The sequence below is a fragment of the Nyctibius grandis genome, chromosome 6, assembly GCF_013368605.1.
Source record: "Nyctibius grandis isolate bNycGra1 chromosome 6, bNycGra1.pri, whole genome shotgun sequence".
NCBI lineage: Eukaryota > Metazoa > Chordata > Aves > Nyctibiiformes > Nyctibiidae > Nyctibius > Nyctibius grandis.
Genome location: NC_090663.1, coordinates 49,533,758 through 49,554,916, shown reverse-complemented (window position 1 = coordinate 49,554,916; position 21,159 = coordinate 49,533,758). Strand labels below are relative to the sequence as shown.

Genomic DNA, 21,159 nt, shown 5'->3' with positions numbered 1-21,159 from the left:
GGATTTATTGTTTATGGACTGCTAGAAGTTCAATTGTAGTTTTATTGTGGGGGTTTGTTTGTTTGTTGTGGTTTTTTTAAGTTCTACAATTCACAGGTGCTCCTAATTCTTTAAAAAGTAAAATGAGAAATACCTATCATACAAAAAATACTCTTGCCTGACCCATCCATATCAATTCAATCTACGTCTGTTTAGTTTTCCATTCAACAGCTAAAGTTCCAGACAAATAACTCCAATAGCTCTTTTATTGTACTCTCTTCCTTCAGATTCTTCATTAAATCTTTTTATATGAAAACCTTTCCTTCCTCATAAAAAGAACCAAACCCGAATAATCAAACTATGTAGCTCTTTATGTACCAGCAACTCTCAGCAACTGCCTGACTACTTTCCCATGTGGAATATACTATACCAGGAAGAGAGTTTCTTTGAAAACAAAGCAGCATCTATACCATAGTTTTTGCCAGCACAACAGCATCAATTGTAACCTGGAGAAAAGTACGTTTCAGACTCTGGTTGTGGAACTGGCAGCATTGAATGAGTAGCCAGGACAAACGTCTGCCTGGGTGGCTCTCCCCCCTCATGAAGCTAGCAGGTTGCTTGGGCATGTGGCTGGCGTTGCACCAGTTGCTGTCTCATCTTGTGTCTTTAGAGTCACTTCGATTAGCTTTCAGGGGACAAGAGCTGTTTCGTCCTCCTGGACTTTGGCTAAGTGCCAGACCCTCAAACAGTTAATTTATCGATCACTAAGAAAAACAGAACATTAGTATCTAAAACTATTCAGAGTGAATTCCAAAAGGGATTTGTCAGGCTCCTCCTGGAAAACAATTTCAACAGTTAGTTTTAACCCTGTATGCTCTGTGACCCTACTTTAAGTTTTCCAACCTTGTTTCTGCTTGTGCTTGCAGTTCTTCTTCCCTCTCTTCTTTCTGTTCTTCCCTTTGTATCTTTTTTTTTCCTTCCCTTACCTTCACTTCAAAATGCCAAGGAAAACTTTCTTAAAACCATCTGAAACTTGTTAGCCTTTCTGATGCTGCACACATGTGACAGCTGTTTTCAAGGCCAAGATCTCTTATACCAAATGCTTTCTGTCAAATGTGGGAAAGAGACCATCCCAAATCATTTGGAGAAGGGCAAGTTTATGATTGTGCAGGATAGTGCTCTTGTTTATATAGTTTGCAACAAATTTTAAGATCCCTTCCAAATTTGTCAATAAGAAAGTGAAATTACTTCAGCCTTTGCACGAGATCAAATAATCATTGTGTGATAATAATTTTTTGGTTAATTTCTCCTTGCTTTCATTTAACTTGGGCATTAATCTGACTGGCTTCCTTGTGTCTAGAAGAATAGTGTGCATCTTGTATATCTGTGTGTACAACAAAAATTATTATCTTTACAGAAAATCAGGGATTAAGATGATTTCCTGAGGAAAATTTCCTCTAATGTCAGTTAGAGGGTAGGGAAAAGTCTACGCAAAGATAAATTGAAGCTATGAAAGTTAGATCATTTTCATCTGCACAGGCTGGTCTGCCTGCAACTGCTGCATGGGCAAGGCTGCTTGTGCCTCTCCATTAATAACACTTGGGGCTACCCAACTTGCAAACCTGCCTTGACTGTTATAGCAACTCTACCAGACTTTAACCATTTGTTCTGAATTTTTATGTGCAACATGGGCTTCTTTTTTTTTCCTTGAGCAAAAAGACAAGCTAAACTTCAGCAAATTAATTTCAATTTTTCAGAAAGTGAGGAATTGGCACTGTGCCTATGTTATACATTTCTGGGAATCTTGTATTAAGCAATGCCTTTTCTTACATGAATAAGGGCTTCTGCCATATTCCTCTACAAAATCACTGTGTCTGAGAGAGAGTTCTCTGACAGACCATCCCACTCAAGCTAATGAGCTTGTTCAAGCCTAGATGCAGTAGTGTAAAAAATTAACTGGATGCTAAAGACCAGTGTGAAACTCATCAGAGGAACTGTCACCAATCTTTGCAACAGTTTCCTGGTGGTGCTGTATGTCCTATACTTTGAAGCCATCAAATCAGACTTTGAAATGACTGGTTCAAGGTGGGGAGGAAGCTGAGAGGATCAGGAAGTCATATTTGTTGTGTCTGAAAGACAGAGAAGGTGAAAATATACTGGAAAGGACTGAGACAAGAGACTGAAAGTAGGGGCTAAAAGGAGAGGAAGGTGAGACAAGGCAGCAGAGAGGTGAGGGAAAAGGCTAACAGTACTTAGAAAGGGAAAATGGAAATCAGAAAGGCTATTAGTCTGGGAGCATAGAGACTAAGGAAAGGGATGTGTGAGAGGAAGCCAGCAGGGAACAGTGAATTAATTAAAGGAGGACAAGGAGCTCTGAGAGAAGGGAGTGTCTGAAGAATAAAGTCAGCAGATGATGAACCCAGAACTAGGACCATATGCAGGCAGGAGGCAACAACAGGATGGGAAGCAGGTAGTGATGAGGCAAGAAAGGACAGAAGTGAGATAAGCAGCCAGGGTGAGGAAAAGATGAGACTGAGCAGAGAAAAAGAGCTGTGCTCGGTGGGGTGAGCACTGTGCTACAAAGCCAGAAGGAAGCTCAAGATTGTCCTGTTGCTTACTGTCTCCTTGCAAAATGTCTCTTCCTGCTGTGTTAACACCTCTGCTCAGAGGCTGGTAATTAGTGCTATCAGGTCACCCCACCCTCTCAAACACCGAAGGTCTGGAGAGCTAAAGGTTCTGAACTAGTTATGCCACAGGGTGTCGTGTTATGAAATGTCAGAGGAAAATTGATTTTCTCTTTTAATATTATAGGATGATACCTATATCAAAGAATATTATTGATTTTGCAAGCTCAGTGCTTAGGAATGGAGACGACAGATAAAACTTAATTTTCCTATGTACACATACTACATTTTCTTCATGCTATAGATCCACAAGGACTTGTGCTTCATGTACTGCATTCAACGAATGAATCAGAAACATATAGTGAATTTTGTTGTCTGTGTGACCCTTTATTCATTTGCTGTAGAAGATAAAGATAAATTGTGAATGAGGCTGGGAATTACAAAATGACAGCCATGTGACGAAGGCAACTGAATTCTGATGTGGAAAACTGATTTCGGTTCCTATTTCTTGCCCCAGACAGTGATGCTCTAAATGCTTTGTAAATGGATAATAATTATATGGCAGGTTTTCTAGGTGTTTGGCTTGAGAATCCTGATGGGGCAATGTTCATTTCACAGCTGCCACTGAAATCTGTAAAAACTGTGCTTTAAGTAGTCTGTGAAGCTGATTCTGAATGTGGGAACCTAAAATTAGCAGAAACACTTGCCATCCATACGTTAATGATTTAGCTCCCCATCTGAGCAATAATGCCATATTCTGAACTGTAATCTAAGATATCTATGAGGACTTAGAAATGGGAAGTCTAATTATTGTAGCTGTATGTCTGAACAATTGTGGAATTTAATATTGTAACTTATAAGTGGTTAGACTGTAGACTAAGCAGCAGGATATCAGTAATCCCTTAGAAGACTAATCAAAGTGTAGGTAAAATGCCTGTAGTATTACATGGAGATGCATTTGCAGAAATGTATGAAATTTAAAGATATATGACAGAATTTGAATGTATGCTGCTAATAACTGATGTTTGCACGTGGTTCCTATCATAGGGAAAAAACAAGACGCTTTTTGGAAATTGTGTGATAGCCCAGACAAGAAAACAACATGATATAAAGAAGTGACTTTGTGTATGCAAAGAAATAATACACAATATTATGCTTACTACCTGCTGTGTTGTCCTCAATGCTCGTGAGGCATCCAGCATGCAGTTGACTTGTGTGACAGGGCAAGATACGGATACCTGGAGGAGTGACTGATGGGAAAACATGGGTTTGAAAGAGTCTCTGGAGCCATCAGCTGTGGCCTGTTGGGGAGAGCTGGCCCTGGGAGGGCAAGTTGTCCCTGTATACGTGCTGTCAGGGGAAGAGGGTGGCGAGGCAGTGGGGAGGGAGAGCCCAGCAGCAGCTACACTGACCTTGTGGGACTTGTACACATGAGATCACTTAGCAGAATTTATCCAGAAAGGACATTAAATCACCCAGTCTTGGATACCACAGGTCATTGTGTTCCACCCACGTACCCTGTAGTGATCCCAAGGCTTTATTTGGTCAAAATGTATTCTCAGTCAAGTGATTGTTTCCTCCAGAGAACAAGTGCCACTACGGCACTAAGAATGGCAGAGACTGTAACAGTGACTGAGACTCGAAGATGTGCATAGGTCTGTCAAAGCAGGTAAACATTGCCTCTTTCTCCTCTGTTCTGCAGAGAAAATAAAAGCACTGACTTGATCTGGGAGAAGAGTCTTTTTCCATTCACGGACCTGATTGTCGGTGTTGTGCTGAACGTGGGGAAAAAGGCTTGGAAAGGTGGTGGTGGTATTTTTTTACTTAGAAATATACTTTTTTTTCTGTTTTACTTTGATTTGCAGTTGCAATTAAAAAAAAAAAAAGGTATAAAAATAGGTGAGAGAGCAATAGACCAGTTCTTCTTTGGAATCAGCTACTAAGAAAAGCATCCTTTCATGAAACGTAAGTTCTGGCCACAGCGTTAGTTAAAGCCAAAGTTTGTGCTGCGTGTAAAAAAAAGGACTACGTTAATGAATTTAAAAGCCATGTGATTGTAGCTCAAATGCCTTGATTAGTCTGGAGAAGTTAATAGTGATACAGTCAACCAAGACGATCCACATTTTTAGAGTTTTGTTCAAGAAGGCCCATCTACCATGAAAGTACACTCCCTGACGTCATTTTCTGGTCTTCACATGTTAAAACATGTGAATTAACTGTTACATTGTCAAATAACACTGCAAGCCTCTAGTGCTTTTGGTATTTTCTTCATATTTCAAAACCCGTTGTATAATAACATTAGTTTCAAAGTGTTTCTTAACTAATTCATTCAAATTCCTCCTATGGCTGCTTTGAAAATATTTTCATTTAGAAATACTGCTTCATCTTTGGTACAGATTTTCAGCATCATATAGAAAGAATAAAACCACTTTCTTCTTTCTAAATATGTATCAGAAATGAGTATTGAATAGTTGGGCTTTTCTACACTCCTAAGACTTTAATGTCATGTGAGGTTTTTCTTTTTCCTAATATGTTTTAGAAAAAAAAAAGTTATTTTAAAATAAGTACTGGTTATTTCTCTAGCATACCTACCTATACATTTTTAGTTTTTATCACTATTTGATTTTATTTTCATTTTTTCTTTTTTAAATCTTCCATTTACCTATTCATTGCTTTCACATCATCTTTTAACCAGATTGGGTTTTTTTGCCCAGAGAAATAGTTCTTGTATTTATGGATGTGCAGCTTTGGAGAATCTAACAGATATTTTAAAATAATCAGTCACAACAACAACTGTTTTAAGTACTGGGATATGATCTTATAAGTTACAAATATGTTATCCTGATATAATTGCCTGATTGAATCTAAAATAAAACAAAAAATGTAGCCAGATTGTGATATCTGGTAACACAAAAAACTCTTTTTTTAGGAATTAACTCTTCATTGAAATAAGGTATCATACAAAAAAATCTCCATTTTAAATGCGAAGTTTTAAGATTTACTCTCTGGACACGTCCAGCAACATCCTGTACATTTTAGGTAGGGAAGCATTGGGAGCTAAGAATATTTAATACATCTTCACTGGGTAGACTGGGTAATTGTATAGGTCAAATAAAATAAGGGTCTACAGTTAAAAGAAAAAAAGGTACTGTCTTTAATATGATAGACAATAAAAGTACACAGGCACATTGACTTTAGATCATAAATATCCTTTCGCATCCTGTTGTGTGTCGATTCAAGATGTCTGTCAAAGCATTTAGCTATGTAACTTTTAAAGCCTTAGCAAAAACTGTGTTCCAATACTCTCTTCTCAGTCTCCTTTCCACTGTCATGATACGGCTATCACAGCAGCCTCTTACAATCCATGCTGAGACCAGGGCTGTATTTTTCTAGGCACTCTTCTGCATGCCTTGCCCCAAAAAGCCCATCACTGGAGTTAACAAGTCAGATGTGGGATGAACAGAGACCGGACGGAAAGGTGTCACAGGGTGATGCAGCAGATCATTGTCAGAGCAAACCTCTCCTCCTCCCAGCCCTGCGTCCTGCCTCCTGTGCCACGCTAGAGAGGGATCGTGGTAGTACTACTCTAATTTAAGCCATGTTTCACAGAGCATGCTTTCATTTGTGTTGACAACGGGAAAACAGTGTCAGGAACAGGCACCATCATGTCTTGATTTAGCTGGAGTGGGGTCAAAAGGAAGAGAAGGAGGAGCTATAGACTATGTGGAGGCGAAATCCATCAGTAATCCATGCAAATGTAGTGTTTAGCCAAACTGCATCTAAAATGGAGACAAACTTCTGAATGTGGTTCCTCATTATCTCTTCTGACTTGGTTGGGAAAAATTAATATCCCGATAACTTACACATATGTGCTGCTAATGCAACTTTTCTTTATGTACATTAATAATTTTATAAAATCTAAAAGTTATAATCTTAAAATCTATCAATCTTACTTTGCATGCACATTTTTATATAATCTGCAAAAGAAGAAATAAGCCAGACATCTCTGGTCATGGTTCAACCAGCTAACATTATTCACTTTAAGAAAGTCAGAAATCCTATTAGCTTGAGATAGATAATTTCTGTTTTATGGCACTTTAACTGGAGTGTCACAATTTATAGCGGTGAGTTATGTTTACTCATAGTAAAATATAGTAAAGATTGGAAAACGTGATTTTTAAATAGAAGCAAATATTCATGAGTCAGAATCCAAGAATAATGCATTTATTTAAGCACAATATCTGCAAATTGTTTTTTCACAAAATAGTCCCATGAGCTCTTAAAGGACAAATTCTCTAGAATAATTTCAAATTATTTTACTTCAAAGCAGAACAAGAAAGGATTCAATTTTTATAATACTTCAGGAGGGTGGAATCTCATAGATTTATAAGGCACAGCAACCTCCCAAATCTGAACTTGTAGTTCTATATCAAATTTAAATTATTCATAGGTGTAAATGGTTCTTAGTAACAACAGTATGTGAATACATAAAATGTATCAGATAATCCTGTCTCAGGCCGACCAAGAAATAATATATTTTTATTGTTACAAAATTAATCTTAAGTATGCTTCAGAGCTTCATTTTAAGTTATGCTGGCTTAGTTCCGTTGTAAGAACTAGCATTAAAATCCTTTTAGCCTTTATTAGAGGCGCAATGAGTGAAAAAAACAGATTATGTTTCATATTTCAAATACTTTGTGTGAGACTCCCAAAACACTTTTTTCCATTTCTCTCTCTGGAGTCCTAGATGTAAAATACTCTCAGGTAAGCTTTTTCTAAAGATTTATTTAAGATTGTGTTACATGGGAGAAGCGGAAAAATATTGTGGCTTCAGAAATTGTGGCTGATGTGCAGCTTGCTTAGCTCAGGCGACCCTGTAGCAAAGAGGCTGAAGAGCAAAAGAAGGTGGAGAAAGAGGAAATAAAATCTCCCACTGCCCCCCTTCACTTCAGGTTATTTTCCTCAGCCTGTGGTCAGGCTGGCTTTCTCAAATCTGTTTTTCTATCCTCAGCGTTGCAAGATGTTCATTCTACCAGTCTTTTTTTTTTTTTTTTTTCCCCTGTCACAAGAGCATACCAAAGTTGGTATGAAAGAAGTTACAGCTAAGTCATGCAATTTTTAGTTGGGGAGAAAAAAAAAAATATAAGAAAAAAAGGAAGATAGTTTTGCCCTTTTTGACCTAGGAAAAGTTAGGGAAAGTGTTATGATCTTCTAGATTGTGTTCTGTTATGAGGAGAAGTTAATTATAGTCATGTATGTATTTGCTATTCTGCTCATTTACAAATAACGTATTCTCAGAACTTCATAAAATTAGAATATCAGCAAGTAATTGCCCTGTTTGTTGCCTTTCTAATTTCATTCCCTTTTTCATTGCAGCTTTCTCTTAGAGCTTTGCTACAAGTACTTTTTGTCTCATCTCCTGGATTTCTTTTTACATCCATACATGAATGCACATGTACACAAACTCCTCTCCTGTGTATGGTATTGTGTCATGAAAGTCACTTAAATCTGCCTTTTCTTTATGGAAGCTTAAGAGACATACAGCAATGTTAATTTAAATAATTTAATTTTCACTAATCAGTGTTTCACTTTTGCTTACTTTACATATGTCTGACTGGGTTAACTTGTGCAAAGCAACTAGTCTGAAGTGAACTTCTTTACAGTAATCTCTAATTACTATCATTATGTATTTAAATTCAGAATGCTGGTTATCCAGATGAGGTGAATGACTCTTGCTTGAGGGACACTAATTTATTGATAACCAGCTAAACTACATTTTAAATTATTTGATTGCTCAGATTAAAAAAAAAAAAACTTCATTAGCTTACTGCTAAGCATGTTATAAGATAGGGAAAAAAATTGTAAGATAAGTGGCAAATACTGCTAAATAAGAAACTTTTTTCCCTGGGATTACGAAGCATTAAAAATGCCATTCCTGGTGTGAGGCTTCAGAGATTTTTTTTTTCTTTTATACATGTCTTTAAATAATCAACTCTTTCAAATGCGGTGTTGCAAAGGAGGAGAAAAATGATTGTTTGAAAGAGATTTCTTTTATCTTTGGTGCTCGAAGAGCCAGCCCAAGCACACTCCTCAGTGGCTGTGAGGAAGAATCAGCTCCTGGGTGGGGAGTTTTCCTTAATTTTGATAGCTAACCATTGCATTTTCTGGGCCTTTCAGGTGGGACGGTACTGACTAGCACAGTGTATTTAACACGTTTACATCGGTGACTTCATTTTTGTTCTATATCTAACACCACCTGAACAAAACCCTAGTGTTTCATGTGTCCAGCTTTAGACCTGATATTGCACCAGTGTGAAAAAGAAATTAGTGAAATCGAAGGAGTTACACCAATGCAAAACAGCACTAGGACAAAGGAAAGCCTACCTTGATGTATTTTCTATGTGAAATCCTGTCAGAAAACAGAGGTAGAACTTATTTCTAAACAGAAATAATAGTCAGACATCATTTAAATTCTGTGTATTTGTGGAGAAGAAGAAAAGGGGAAGGGGAATGACAGAAAGGTTTGACTCTGCTCATTAATTTGTGTCTTTGTTAGACATTGTGCTGAACCCTCATCCTCTGGGAATGCCCTACAAAATTTGAGTTTCCGGATAATATTCATTATACTACATATTGGGGCTTTTTCAAATAATATTTTCTCTTTCAGCTCTTTCTGTACATCAGAATCTTTTATTCTAAGTTCTGTGTAAGCAGAACAAAAAGACAAATTAATGAAAGGTATAAGAGCCAAATCCTCTGGCAAGGTGCCACGTCACCAGTCTGTATTGCTCTACTGGCAGTTTCTGGCCCTGGAGCAGATTTATCTGGCAGTTATACAAAGAGGACCTTCCAGCACTATAGCTGGATTAATTGGACTGAATTATCTGTTGCATAACTGATAACTAACTTTAGTAATGTTGTTATGAGATTGGAATCTATAATTTCGAAAAGCTAGTACAAGTTCTATGCTTTGGAAGATGCTTGTGAAATGAAAGCGTCGTGAAACCCACACCAAGACATAAAGGTACTATATGAAATTAAAATCCAAGATAATGCCCAGACTGGCATTGTTTTTTATGCTTGTATGAAACTAGAATCTATTTTCAATGTTATTTATGGACAGTTTTTAAATATTAGTAAAAATAATTTTAATAGTGTGGGATTCCCATTACATATTCACAGAAATCACTAGGAAGATTTCCCTAGAAGAAGTATCAGGTTTAGGAGAGTCCTTATAAAAATTACATGCTGAAAAAAATGCCTTCCCACTGATAAAGTTGTAATAAGTTAAATAAAAGCATGCAAAAGTTAACTTCATTTTTCTATCCTGAAATACACTAGACTAACTTCATTCTAGTCTCTATCATAAATTGCTCAAAAATTCCCTTGTTTAGTGGAAAGTAGCTGAATAATTCAGAACAAAACTGGGAAAATTACTGCAAGACTGAACTAAATACCATTCACTTTTAGGTATTATTGTAATGGACAAATCCAGACAACAAATTACTTTTTAAAAAATAAGATCTTTGTAAGATCTCCTATCTTTCTTTTTTTTCTGCCATTTGCCAATTCAAATGCTTCTGCTCAGAGTTGGACAACCGCTTGTCACTACTATTCTTTGTCAATCATTAATTAACCATCTTTTAAGTTAAAGGAATTCATAGTTATAAACTTGTTTTATAACCTTGTTCTGATGCTTTGTCTTTGTAAATAAAGGTTACAGACCTATGAGGTCTCCTCCTCTATATTACACTAAAGGTTTTTCAAAGTCGGTTCACATGCCCTTCCAACTTTCAGCAGAAGAGGAATTTTTTAATCTACTGTCATCTTGAAGTAGCACCAAAATGACAGGCAAGATCAGTTTCAACTTTAATGTTTTCTTTGTTGACTCTTTCTGTTTTAGTTGAAGAAAATATTCTATTTCAAAACAATCATCGCAAAAGAAAATTTTCAGTCCTCTCTTGTTCTAGCCCATTTCCCACTGTGTCTAGAAGTACAGCAATTAAAATAGGTTATGGGTGGGAGAGGGAAAAGGCCCCACCATTTGATAAATCTGCATCGATCTCTGAAAAAAATGTGCTTTTGTAAGAAAAATAGCTTTCCATCATAGTAAGTACAGAGTGGATTCTTCAGTACCATGATCATTCCTCAGACCTTGTAATCTAAGGACTCCTTTTAAAAATTGTTGGATTTCCTCAGCCTTAGTGCTTTCAAACTGATTATTCAAAGGGAAGAAAAACATACTACCTTATTTGGAATTTGAGAGTCGTTGTGTATTCATGACAATGGGTCTTCATGTGATTCAGATTTTTGAAAATACAAAAATGTTTTCCAGCTATTATGATATGCCCTTATTTGAACCTATATGCAATACAGCTGAGACTGACATGACTAGCAAGTAACAAGCAGTGAGTCGTGCTGCTTTGATTAGTTTAATTGCTTATGATTCTGTCTAATCAGCCCAGTATAGTTTCCTTTATAGAGTAATTTTCACTTGTCTCATGGAAGCTACAAAAACTGTGTTCAGTTCATGTTCTTCTAGTGCACATGTCCCTTCTTTGATTTCTCAAACAGCATTTGTGACTCAGCTTCTGTTTTCAAAAGTTTTGCCATTTTTCAAAGAAAGCCCAAAAATAGTGACTTGATGAATCAAATTAACTGGGAGCTGTGTTCACCTGGGAATGTCTTGTTCTTGGCTTTCCCAAATGCATCCCCTCATTTGATTTCTTTTTATGAGAGCTTAAAGAGGGGCTGCCGTGTTCTTTCCCCAGTGATTCTGCACCCATGCAACAGAGGAAGGAGCGTTACCATCTTATACTAGATGATGACCCAATTCGTGCTTATTCCTTTAAAAAAAGGAAAATAATGGCAAATTGGTCTTATATCTTAAAGATTAGCAGGAAAAAACATTATCCACTTTTTAAGCTAGAGGAAAGATCACAGATGTCTGCCTTAGAAATAAGTGCCTCAAAGCAGCAGCTCTGGACAAGCTTAAAAGGTGTGTGGCATGAATTCTTGTTTGAGAAGAATTAGGGGATGGAAAGGGACCCTAAATACATAATAGTCAGAAATATTTAATTTACAGAATCGTGAAGATGCACTACTGGGTAAAACATTATTCTGTAATGAGATGGCAAATATCTTGTCCAAAAGATGCTTGTGTTTTTGCCATTTATACTGATACTAGTTCACCTATTTCTTTTCTATTTCTTCTAGAAACGTTGCAAATATTTTAAAATTTATTCTGATCATTATGAGAAGAAAAAAGATGTTGCTGGTACAGTATGGCTGAAATGTGTGAAATTACCTCTATGTCACTGGAAAGGGGGGAGGTGGTTTTCTATATGAGATATACAAAGGAGATTTTTCACTTGGAGTATCTGTAAAAGCAAACCTTCTGACATAAGCAAGTCTGTCACAGATTTATACTTTTCACCTTCACAACTGAGGCCTAAACATATCTGTCCTGAGTTCTACCTTTTCTTTGGTTTCTACCTTTGTAGCTGAGTACTTTATACACAGTTTAACATTTAGTCTTCCTTTGTCTATATCACTCTACCCCACTGTTTGTCATATCTCTGAAGGACATCAGTATTTTTGTGCTGACTGTGGAAGATAAAAATATTGGCCCAAACTTCCTCATTATAAAACACAAATCATTTATATTAATCAAGCCATATTAATGTTGAAGTTGATTGTTTATATGGTTTGCTGATGGTGGTACCTTTGTGTTATAAGGGCTCTCATGCTTTTACAATGCCAGTTTGGCCATAAGAAGCAAAGCTGAGATGTTCTATCCTGGATGAACTGTCAATGTGAACCTATAAAACAATAGAGGTACCTTTGAAGCTTGATACGCATATGGAATAGAGACATGACCTATGGATTAATAAAAGGAATACAAAATAACATTTTCTTTTTCTCGATTTAACACCAATGTGAAACACCCAGTGACATGATGTGATGAAATAATCATTAATCAGTATTTTTTAGAGCTATTCTATCAGGAGGTTTAGCTGCTAAAAAAATGGACAATGAAACAAGATACTAGAAGAGTGGTTCAATTTTTTCATAGTGGAAAATCAATAACAGGTAGAAAAGCTGACACCTTTAATACTGCAGGACAAAGATAGCATGATAGATCCTTGTCTTGGCAGGATAAACTCCAGTGTCAGTACAGTTTGTATTTGCAAAATAAGAAGCATAGTTTTTTGTTGCTGTTGTTGCAGTGCTACCTTTATCCATTTTCCTCACATAAAAGACACCATTTTAATTTCCTTAATCCAAAAGGGAATCATTTGAATATTATCTAGCATTTTACAATGGATTTTACTGTCTTATCTCCTGTCTACCTTTGTCAGCTTCGCCAAATATTTCCACGGGGTGTTGGGGGGTTTTCCATTCATAAATCTGAGATCTGCAGGATCCAAACTTCTGTCTTTTGCATAAACAAAGTGATGTTAACAAGTCAATGGACAAAGACCAGTGCTTTCAATGATTTGACTAGGATGAAGTTGTTAAGTGTTGACGTCTTGTTATTTTCTTCCTCAGGCAGATATTTACATGCCAGGGTAATCTGACATAGCACAAAATGAGTAATGCAGAGATTCAGAATAGATATCACCAAGGCTATAAATTTACAGAGAATTCAAAACATTAAACACAGTGAGGGATTATGTACTCTTTCACAGAGTGATTTCTAAACTGTTACAGAAAGTAAAATCATTAGTTAGTTCAGGAATTAATACTATTTGACTAATTAATAATAATTTCTGGAAAATGCTATGAGAATACATTGAATGGTACAGTGAGAAGATAAATGCCATAACCCCTTTAAGCAAAAAGTTCAGCTCAGTCTGAATATGTCTCCAGTGCACAGGGAAAAGGGTTTGACAAAATATAGGGGGTTGTTCTTCTTTTTCCATCTATGTTTGATTTTTCCATGTTGTTGCCTTTTACCAGGTGTCTCAGTAGTTGCTCAGATTGTTAGATAACTGCACTGAAGGGAGCCTCAGTTGTCTGTGATTTCTTTTTTGCATCAAGACACTTGAGACACTAAGTACTACACGTATTCTCTTTGCTTAACACTATACCGTTAGCCTGTGTAAGATTTTTTTTTGCTACTTGTTTTTGGGTGCAACAGATTAAACATAATGTTCTGAATACAAGCACAGAATGGCAGAGAGGTTTACTAACAACATGCAAGAGTGAATTCACCCGGGATTGGAATATAGCCTTTTTTTTGGTACCTATACATAGGCGAGACAGGGACCTAAAGCAAAAGTCTCTTCAAGCAATTGCATACGTTATACAGTTGTGGATAAAAGCAAATCACCTTTTCAAAATCATATGGTGATTTTTAGCTGGAATATATGACTTTCTATGCAGAATGCTTCTGACAGCAAAGGCAATTCTGTTATTCTCAGAACAAAGAGAGGAGAGGTAGAGTCCTCCAGCTGCCTCAGCTGTCCATCATCAGCATCCTTCTACCTTTTCCCTCAGCACTGCTTGAATGAAGTCCCCGTATTCTGTGAAATTACTTCCTATAAGCAATGGGCTTAACAGAACAGCATCTGTGTATTTAAACTTCAGACTGATAGATTCTGAATAATATCTCAGATTTTTTGGACCAGGCTGACTACTTTTCCAAAGGATTCATAATGGCACCTTTATGTCTTCTAAGTCATTCTTCAGCAAAACTGCGTCACCGATACGATCTTACTTTCCTAGTTCTTTGATCCTTGGTCGGTTTACATCTAGTAATTGCTTTAAAATTAGAATACATTTAAAAATATATAATTCTGGCTTTGCATAAAGAGGACTTATCTATCTGGGTCTAAAATTTCAGCACAAATTAATATAATCTATATCTGCATAGCTTATCTGGTATATTGCTATAATAAATTAATTTCTAGTGCAAAGTGAAACAATCCTTTTAAATAGTGGCCTTAGGTCATTTGTCTTGTATGATTAACATTTCCATCTTATTCCTAGGATATGTGGAGAGGAATTACCTGGTTGCTTTATATCAAAACAAATTTTAATTGGCTGACAATATCAAGTCAAGTTGTCAAGTTAAAAAGTACTTAATATACTATTGTAATTGCATGTCCAATGAACTAATACATATTTATCACTTGGTATTCACATTCAAATGCAAATGAGTATTTATAAAAGCAAAATCTCAAAGATCTTTAAAATTAAGAGCACATCTTAAAGTAAGTATATTCTTTCTGTTTCTGTTTAGTCATCCGTGACTCTTTGGAAGATCATGTTTCTGGAGTTGGGGTCAGGTGCCCCCTGGGCTACTTTCCGTGTGGCAATATCACAAAGTGTTTGCCCCAACAACTTCACTGTAACGGTGAGGATGACTGTGGGAATCAGGCTGATGAAGACAACTGTGGTACGTGGCTGAGACTTTTCTTTGTGTCTAGCACCTGCAGTCACTGAAACCCGTGCACTGCTCACGCTAAGTTAGAGCTGCTGAGTGTCAGGAATAGGACAGTCAAATGTTTTGCAGAGGATACAGAAGGTATTTGGTTTAGGTAACAAGGCCACCCAACAAGCCATTTGCTAGGAAGGAAGGACCACGTTTTTGTGTATGGTATCAGTTTATCCAATTTTATCCCTGCTTTGAACTTGTTTGCCTGTGTCATTTTGATGGGTATAAATGTATGTACATGACCTAGCAAAGATCTCTGCTGAGGAAAGGTAGATGTATGTGCTCGCAGAGTTTATATTATGCTTGATGTGACTTTTAAAGCTGGCTGGGAAACATAATATAGAAGAACTTTCAAGTTTTTTCCAAAATCTTTTATGCCCTAACTCGGGAGGAAAACCAAAACCTTGACTATGTGAGTGTGCTGTTCAAGCTGCACTGCTACCAGGCTTTGGGGTTTGGAAATGTCAAAATCTGAGGGAATACACATAGCCAGGCCACTGCTGCCTGCTGTTGTGATCCTTGTCACTCCAGGCCCCGCTGGATGGCAGCCACAAACTTGATTTTGTTCATGGACTTTACCCCTGCTGCAAACTGAGTAGGGACGGGGCACGGGCTTTGTGCTGGCACTTACCTGTCCATGCTGCTCATTTGTGAGCATGGCCCCAGCACAGCTTTAGTCTGTGCTGAGCAGCATCTCTCACGCAGTGCCTGGACACAGCTCGGAGGGTGGCACAGACCTGGGGTAGTTTGGGAAAGGCCTCCCTATATTTTGTGAGAAGAGAGCTTAACCATTTGGTTGTGAGCTATGACCACAGGAAGAGAAAATCGGCCCTAGCACATTTTATTTACTGGTATTGTCAGCTTACTAACAGTCTAGCTCGTTTCAGAGCTACACTCCAGAGTTGCTGATCCATGGCAGATAGGGAAACTAGACTTCCTGTTCTTTAGTAGCTTGTCTGTAGCCATGGAGGGCAGCCAGATGCGTGGCACTCCACCTCACACACTGCCTCCAGCTCCCCGGAGCCAAGCAGGTGAACGGTCTGCCTGTCCCTACCAGGCATGCCGCCGTCAGAGGAGGGCGGGGGGGGAGAATTAAAATATGGAGTGAAACTTCCAAGCTGCGTATACCGAAAGAAATTTTCTGAAAGAAATTTCAAAGAAAATAGTTGTTCTCATTGTGTATCTGTGGAGCTGATTTTTGTGCCTACGTGCAGTATCTTATTCTTACACCTGTACAATTTCAGTGTTTTACTCCATATGAAAGATACTTTTCATTCTGATGCCATCTAATAGACCTACAGCTTTTTCTAGCTTTATGTCATTTGCTGATGCTATAAACATACTTTCCATTGCCAGTAATCAAAATCCTGAACAAAATTGGCTCTTCTTCTGTAATTATCTTGGCTACAGTGGCAGAAATTGCTGATGGTGTTGCCCTCTTAGGTTTAAGAAGTCCAAGCACTGTAAAGAGTTGGTTTATCCATGTTTCATTTCTGTATAGTACCAGAAAGTCCATCGTGCAAGGACTTGCTGAAAGTGTACAGCTTGATCAAAAGGCAATTAGGATATACACAGTTTTGTAATGGGATATACAAGACAGTAAAATCTGCAAGACAATCCAGCTGTGATATTAAATCCTCTTGTGGGTATAATAATTCAAGAATGAGTTAGCATCAATTTCTGAAAGGCTAAATTACAGAAGATGAGGAGTCATTGTATTGACTTACTGGCAAACCTTCGCTATTAGTGTTTTTCTCATACCTTGGCCCCATAGTCTCATTTAGAAACACATACCATGTCTAATGCATTAAGGTCATATTCAGCAGTAATGTTTTCTAAAAAACTGGTGCTGCAGTCAAACTTTGTTCTTCGAATAAAGGAAGAGTTGCTACTTTGCCTGAGAATATGGAATGTCCTGATGAGTTTTTCTGCAATGCTCCTACACCACAGTAAGCGTGGAGATCTTTGTGGGATAGTTTGGTTTTGCGACCATTCATCTTGCTTAAAACCCAAGAAAGGAAGCCTCACTGATTAGCTCCCAAGACAAAGAAACTATCCGGTTATTTTTTATTTGCTGCAATTTCCCAGGACTATTTTAGTATGCCTGCTTTATGCCAGCAGTTATATCTGGTTCCTTCTACTTATTTTTTAAATTTACAACTAGTTTTCAGTTGAAGTCATTGTTCCTGGTTACAGAAAAGCAATTCAAAATGAAATTATTCCAGTGTAGTAATTGTTTCATGCAGTACCATTGGAAATTTTAATCTTATCCACAAGGTACTCTAATTAAGTAGCTCGACTTTTAAATTCTTGCACACTTTCATCTTGCATAAATTTGAATAAGAGCTTTGAGGTGGCCAGTCAACCCAACAAGTGTGGGGAGGAAAAAATCAGTGTAGACCCTCAAAGGAATTTAGAAATACTTTTTTTTTTAATGCATGTATCTCAAGCACAGCTAGCTAAAGCAACTGTTCTACTAACAATTTATTCAGTAGTGATAAAGAACTATCTTAAGCCTACAGAAAAATGTTATAGTGGAGACCTGCACATATCTTATGTACATACCAGTATTATAATGTAAGGAGACATGAAGCAAAGATCTGTCATGAACAGTTGTTCTTTCTGTGATGGAAAGGACAATACTGATGAAGAAGAAAAGGAAAAGAAACATTTTTGAAAGCCATAATACTGTTGTTTGGAAAAAAAAAAGGTACTCTGAACATAAGAAAATCCACAATCCAACTGTTCAATACAATTCCCTAAGCGTGCTGAATATTAACAGCAACTGCGATTACTGAAATAGCACCTTTGAGGAACATCAGTGAATGAAACAAGCAGAGAAGCAACTAGCCTAAAAGCACACATAGACCTTCCAAGAGAGAGTTTCTTTGTATAAGTCTTTAAATGCCCTTGAAGCAAAAAGTAAAGGGCATGAGTGCAAAAGAGACCAATATGATAGGAGCCTATACTGAATAACTGATGCTAATACTGAAACTACTCATACCAAGTATCTTGTAGCAATTCTGGCCCTTTCCTCTTTTAATGAGTAAAGTTTTTGTTCCCCACTTTGTTCCTGTAAAGATAATTATTGTTATAATCTTCAAGAAGATTTGCAATATTATGCAATATCATGTTTCATGCACTGTATGCCCAGTAACAACAAAACATGATTACAAATATTTGAAACTAAACCGAATCCTCACTGAGAGATCTGTTTTCAGATGTGCAGTAATCACCGCTCACATCCAACCCAGGCACGTAAATATTGGCTTCACGGTGCCTTCTTCAAATCTGCTTCCTCTTTCACTTCCACCATGCTCTCTATGTCCAAATAATAAACATAAAACTAATGCCCAGAGAAGTGAAATGACTTGAAATTAGGATCATAGGCAGAGCCGGAAAGAGACTCGAGGTCTCAGACTGCCACGGTACTCCTTAACCTCAGAGTGTGGACATCCTGCTGCTCAGTTCAGCTTCAGCACTTCTTCCACTTCTGGAAAGGGGTGAATTGTAGCCAATATGTCACAGTAGAGTGAAGCTATTCGTCTTTGAAAAGTCATGTGCCTTTGTTACCTGGTTGGGTTTCCAAAACTGGTAAAATACTATATGTGATATCCTGATGGGGAAGAGCTCAAGGCAATGTAGTACACTGAAATAAGCGGAGGAGGCTAGCAGTTTATCACGCCTGAAGTGATGGGAGGCTCCTTTTGAACTATCACTAGATAACCTTAAATATGCATGGAAAATACAGTCTTACCTTTTGAACTATCACTAGATAACCTTAAATATGCATGGAAAATACAGTCTTACCTTTTGAACTTGAAAACATAGTCCATCAAGTAGAAGTGGGTGTCTCTGCAAATTTGTCATACATATGATATTTTTTTAAAAATTATTTATTTACAGTTTTGTAATTTGTCATAAAAGCTTACAGTTTTGAGGATTTCCTTTTTTAGGCTTGAGTATGGTAGTAAATTGCTCTCTGCTGTTCTGCCCCATGCTCATTCTGTCTGAAGCACCGAGTTCTTAAAAAGACCAAGTACAATGTTAAACAGTGTAGCCTGTATCACATTTCACTTGGAGTTATTTTGTTTCTGTTAGCAAAATGCAAAATATGTGAAAAAAATAAAGCAACTCCAGCATCCTTCTGTGCCCAAGGCTGATTAAAAATCAAGCTGGCAAAGCAGAGCGAGTTTGATAGTGTTTTGTCCTACTGAGACTACATTTGATTTCAAATGTGATGGCTTCAGCCTAATTTTCCAGGGAAGAGCTTTTCCTGTGTATTTACAGCTGTAAGATTTGATTCTGTAGCTACTTTATGTTTATAGATGGGAGGTTAGAACATTCGTTTACTTCATTGCTTTTTTAAACGTGAGCAGGAAGGATAAATACTAGGCATAATCGCAAATTCTGCTGACCTAATGCTATGGCAGTGTAGACATGGGAATTGTTCCTAAAACAAGCAAGAGTATTTCTTACATTGAAGACATTGCAATGTTACTGTTAATGTATTCTAAACAATCTCCAGGCAAAGCGCTTTGAAGCCCAATGGCATAGTAAAAGTGCCAAGAATGTATTCCCAAGTACATATTCATGGAAAGAAGCATTTTGGAATCTCTGCTTTGACAGTGATGCTTAATGATAAACAAAACAAAATTAAAACTAACAGCAGTAGATAAAAACAACAGTTGACTAATGCAAAACAAAAATAACAGAATAACAGTATTTGTGATGTAGCTTTTCATTGAATCCACAAGTGTTTTATTATCTTAAAGTGCATGTTGGTTTAGATGAACAAATTCTGACACGTAACAAATTGCAAAAACATATGAAAGGTTAAATCATAACATAAATGTATTCTAAAATTTGGAAAGAATTCAAGTAACATTGCTAGTAATTATCTATGGTTTGTTTTTTTCAAAATACCAATTCTCTGAGTAGCTTTAGACAAAAAAAAAAAAAATCCTTCATCTTCTCCCTAATTAAGTATTTAAATTTTAAAATTTACCCATAAGCACTTTATGTTTTCTTTTTTAAAGTTCTCTGATATGCCATCTACTTAGAGGGCTGAATGAGCAAACTTTTGTCCTAGATAAGGGTCAGCTTTCTCTGAATAAATTTTTCCTGCTATTACATGCACTGATGAAAGTGTAATGTTATCAGTCTAACAACTTTTGTGTAATTATCTCTTCTGGATAAATCACTGGGTCTGTTATCATTTTGTAGTCATATCAAGCTAATTACAAAGTCCTGCAAAAATTCTCAATGCAGTTATATTTTAAACCACTGAGAGACTGAATATTTGTTTTTCCTGTGTGATCTTCTAAGATCTTTGTTGCAATTGACCCTAATATTCCAGCCATTCTCCTGGATGGTCAGCAGGATTTGTTCATCGTAACTGTAAATTAGCTGCGATGCTAATATGATGCCAGTTCTTAGGGATAACTCTACCGATATATTGCAGTGTAACTTACCTCAAGTTTATTGTTCCAAAACAGCCCATCAGCTCTTGAATTTAGTTTGGTACAAAGTTGTAAATGGAGAAATATAGAAACATAATCAGATCTCAAAAGGTGCTGAGCTTTTCTCCTTTCAAGGGAAACTGGACTTTACATCCTGCCTGGCTAATTTGAAAGCATATTTTATGATATGTCTTGAAGTCTAAGATTAAGCCCTACTGCTTCGTCTCTGATATATTTAGCACTATGTGTCAGCATCCTGTAGTTACAGATTCTGAAAACCCCTTGGATGCAAAGTACAGGTGCACTTATTTCTTTATAAGTAGTCCTGCTTTTTCAGATTTAAAAGTTTTTTCTAACTTCCATTAGGGTTTGATAGTACCCAAACATGCAGTCAAAATCTATGTAGTTATTGGATTTATGAAGTTCTGTTCTAATTTAAAATGCAAACAATAAGACGGATATAAAATCTTCAGTCACACCACCTAGGCTTTTGACCACAGCATGTCTTATGAAGCAAGGCTGAGCCTGGTGAGAACTGACCTGGACTGACTCCGCTAAAATCAATGGAAAGGCCCCCGCTGTCTTCAGTGAGAAAAGAATCATAATTTACCTAAATTAAGAAACTAATGAAAAGCTTAGGTGTTTCAAAAAA

At 37.0% G+C, this 21,159-nt stretch overlaps 1 protein-coding gene across 1 annotated transcript in view; it reads left to right on the top strand.

Moving 5' to 3' along the window:
• RXFP1 (relaxin family peptide receptor 1) overlaps window positions 1–21,159 on the top strand; it is a 103,358-nt gene that overhangs the window by 56,293 nt on the left and 25,906 nt on the right. The window contains exon 2 of the mRNA XM_068404158.1: window positions 14,851–15,006. Within this exon, the coding sequence (XP_068260259.1) occupies window positions 14,851–15,006 (156 nt within the window). The remainder of the gene's footprint in view (window positions 1–14,850; window positions 15,007–21,159) is intronic.